The sequence below is a fragment of the Sinocyclocheilus anshuiensis genome, unplaced genomic scaffold, assembly GCF_001515605.1.
Source record: "Sinocyclocheilus anshuiensis isolate Anshui unplaced genomic scaffold, SAMN03320099.WGS_v1.1 scaffold682, whole genome shotgun sequence".
In the NCBI taxonomy this organism is placed as follows: Eukaryota; Metazoa; Chordata; class Actinopteri; order Cypriniformes; family Cyprinidae; genus Sinocyclocheilus; species Sinocyclocheilus anshuiensis.
In genome coordinates this window covers 135,208-138,204 of record NW_015547682.1, presented here as the reverse complement: position 1 = coordinate 138,204, position 2,997 = coordinate 135,208, and the positions used below count along the sequence as shown (strand labels likewise).

The 2,997-nt window shown below is 42.2% G+C and overlaps 1 protein-coding gene across 1 annotated transcript in view; it reads left to right on the top strand.

The window, feature by feature from the left end:
* The window catches only part of LOC107703102 (probable ubiquitin carboxyl-terminal hydrolase FAF-X), a 57,097-nt gene that overhangs the window by 10,651 nt on the left and 43,449 nt on the right, over positions 1 to 2,997 (top strand). Inside the window, exons 5-6 of the mRNA XM_016505625.1 lie at positions 758 to 870; positions 948 to 1,166. Coding sequence (XP_016361111.1) covers positions 758 to 870; positions 948 to 1,166 — 332 coding nt within the window. The remainder of the gene's footprint in view (positions 1 to 757; positions 871 to 947; positions 1,167 to 2,997) is intronic.

The window sequence follows — 2,997 nt, the reverse complement described above, 5'->3', positions numbered from 1 at the left end:
TTGAAATAACTATGTTTCTTCTTAGTTTTTCCTTATCAGTTGTGTACATTAGTGTTTTATCTTACATCTAATGTTGTTAAATTAATGTTTATTGCATTATTTCAGTATCATGTGTGTTACCATGATGGTGTTTAGTGTTTGTGTGAATGACACTGAGCACCTTCTATGTATATGTATTAGTATTTCCCTTCTCAGCTTTTGGAAGAGCTGATTGTGATGAGCTTTGATTCATCATGCGACTCTCTCATCACCACCTGTTTTTGGTGGTTATCAGCATTTCAATGGTTTAAAACAGATATTAGTACTTCAATATGCTGGTTTATTAACATTACATCAGTTAATGAAATATGTTTTTTTATTGTGAATTTAAGTTAAGTCTGTAAAACCTAAAATGTTTCTACCATATTTTTAACTGTGAAGTTCTGGCAACCACAGCTTGCCGGTATTTTACTGTAAATGTCACAGATTTTTTTTTACAGTGTGGTATTTTCAGATGGAGCAGCATTTACTACACAGAGCTGTAGTTCACTGAGAAGCTGCGCAAACTTATCATTATCGCGCGATTATGTCGTCTTGATTATGAATGCGGTTGTGCGTAGCTTGTCAGAGAACTCCGGCTCTGTGTAGTAAATGCTGCTCCATCTGAAAGCAGGTGATGGAGATTTACTACTAATCACAGAACCGGCTTTACTGACGAGATGCGCGTGACTCTCGCAGTCGATTAATCATTGGGTTTTCTGCTGTTTGTGGTGTTCAGGGCTCGACGTGAGGTGCGAGGCGTGTCAGAGGTTTTTCCGTGACGGGCTGACGATCTCATTCACCAAAATCCTGACGGATGAGGCCGTGAGCGGCTGGAAGTTTGAGATCCACGTGAGTCTGGGTCTGTCTGTGATCGTACGGTGCAGACGTCTCCCTGATGCTGATCTGTTGCTCTCGTCCCGTTGCAGAGGTGCATCATCAGTAACACCCAGCGTCTGGTGGAGCTCTGCGTGGTCAAGCTGGCTCAGGATTGGTTCCCTCTGCTGGAACTGCTGTACATGGCCACTAACCCGCACTGCAAGTTCCACATTTACAACGGCACGCGTCCATCCGAGAGCGTTCCTGCGGGAGTGCAGCTCGCCGACGATGAGCTGTTTGCCCGGCCGCCCGACCCACGCTCTCCTAAGGTACAGCACTGCTTCTGCGCCCGCATTCACAAAACATTTTATCTTACCACTAATAGTTCTCCTAAATAGCAGTAAACGTTTTTAGCTAATAGTTTTCTCTTAAAACCTATTCACAAAGCTGCTGAGACTAACTTCTACTAAGGAATAGAGAGAAGTCTTAAGCACAGAGTAAGGGGGCGGGGCTGACCTCGTTGCTATGGATGATGTCATCATGTTTATTAACTATGCTCACAGTGATTGCCTGATAGTCTCTGTCAGAGATTTATTCATAGAAATATTGTAGAGCGCGATAATATGTTGCCATATTCAAATAAAGGTTATAAAATAAAATGTTAATTGCCACAGATTTTAAAATGCAGGCTAAGTGTCACTAATTAAACAAGTATATCTTCAGCTAATTGTCAGCCTCTTACATTCAATTTAATTCAAGTTTATTTGTATAGCACTTTTTACCATACAAATCATTGCAAAGCAACTTTACAGAAAATTAAGAATATATTATCTTTATATCTAATATACAAGAATATTATATCTTTACAGAATATATTACATGTGTGCTCCTCATAATTAGTGAATATGTATATAAACAGCCTTTTAATTAACAGAGTAGAATAATCATGGCTGAACGTAAAAGAAAACCAAACTGGACGCAAACACAGCTGTTACTTCTTGCCCAGCTGGTTAATGAAAACGAGTTGGGATAACCTTCAAATCCAAAGGCGATACCTTTTTAAAAGATCATTATCGTCAAATATTTCTAAAATGTTTACGTTCAGAGGCAGATTTCCAGCAACAGCTATTTTAGGATAGTTTGTGGCTTGGTCTTAGGACTGCTCTTCACTGCTCCTAACCTTTCACAGATTTAAGAGCTAGTTTTAGAGCTAAAACGCTCCTAAATCGGCGAGTTATGAGCTACTTTTAGCCTGAAGATGTTTTGTGATTACGGGCCCTGATCTCCCAATCACAGCTGGGTGTGACGCTTTTAGTGCAGTTATCAAACACAGAGCAGTTATTGAGTACCAGTCTCTCTCTTACTGATCAGTCACTGGTTAAAAAATGTATATTCAACAATCACAGGCAGTCCTGTTCAGACAGAATGATGCACAGCTCAGCTGAAGAGCAGGAGGTCATTAGCATTGAAGCGGTGTAAGGAAACACGGATGTATTTGGTTAAAAACAATCAAACACATGTCTGTGAAACACATATGAACCTCCACTTAAGAGCGTAGTTACTGGTGTACAGTGTCTAATTAAAGAGGGTAATATTTAAAGGGGTCATGAATTGAGAAACCAAAATTCCCTTGATCTTTTGGCATATAAGAGGTCATTGTCCTATAAAAACATCCTGTATGTTTCAGAACTCAAACTTTGTTGTTAGTCTAAAAACAGCTTATATTGAAGGCAGTCTGCCAAAACCACAGCTTGTGGAATGTGACACTATGATGTAATAGTCTGGATAAGCACCGCCTCCACAGAAGATAATCAACACCTGCTTCTACATCGCTGTCTGTTTAGCCCCGCCCACCGGTTCTATATCGCTGTCTGTTTAGCCCCGCCCACGATTCCACATCACCGCTTGTTTAGCCCTGCCCACCGATTCTACATCACCGCTTGTTTAGCCCCGCCCACCGATTCCACATCACCGCTTGTTTAGCCCCGCCCCCCGATTCCACATCACCGCTTGTTTAGCCCCGCCCCCCGATTCCACATCACCGCTTGTTTAGCCCCGCCCCCCGATTCCACATCACCGCTTGTTTAGCCCCGCCCACCGATTCCACATCACTGCCTGTTTAGCCCCGCCCACCGATTCCACAGCGCTGCCTGTCAAGCC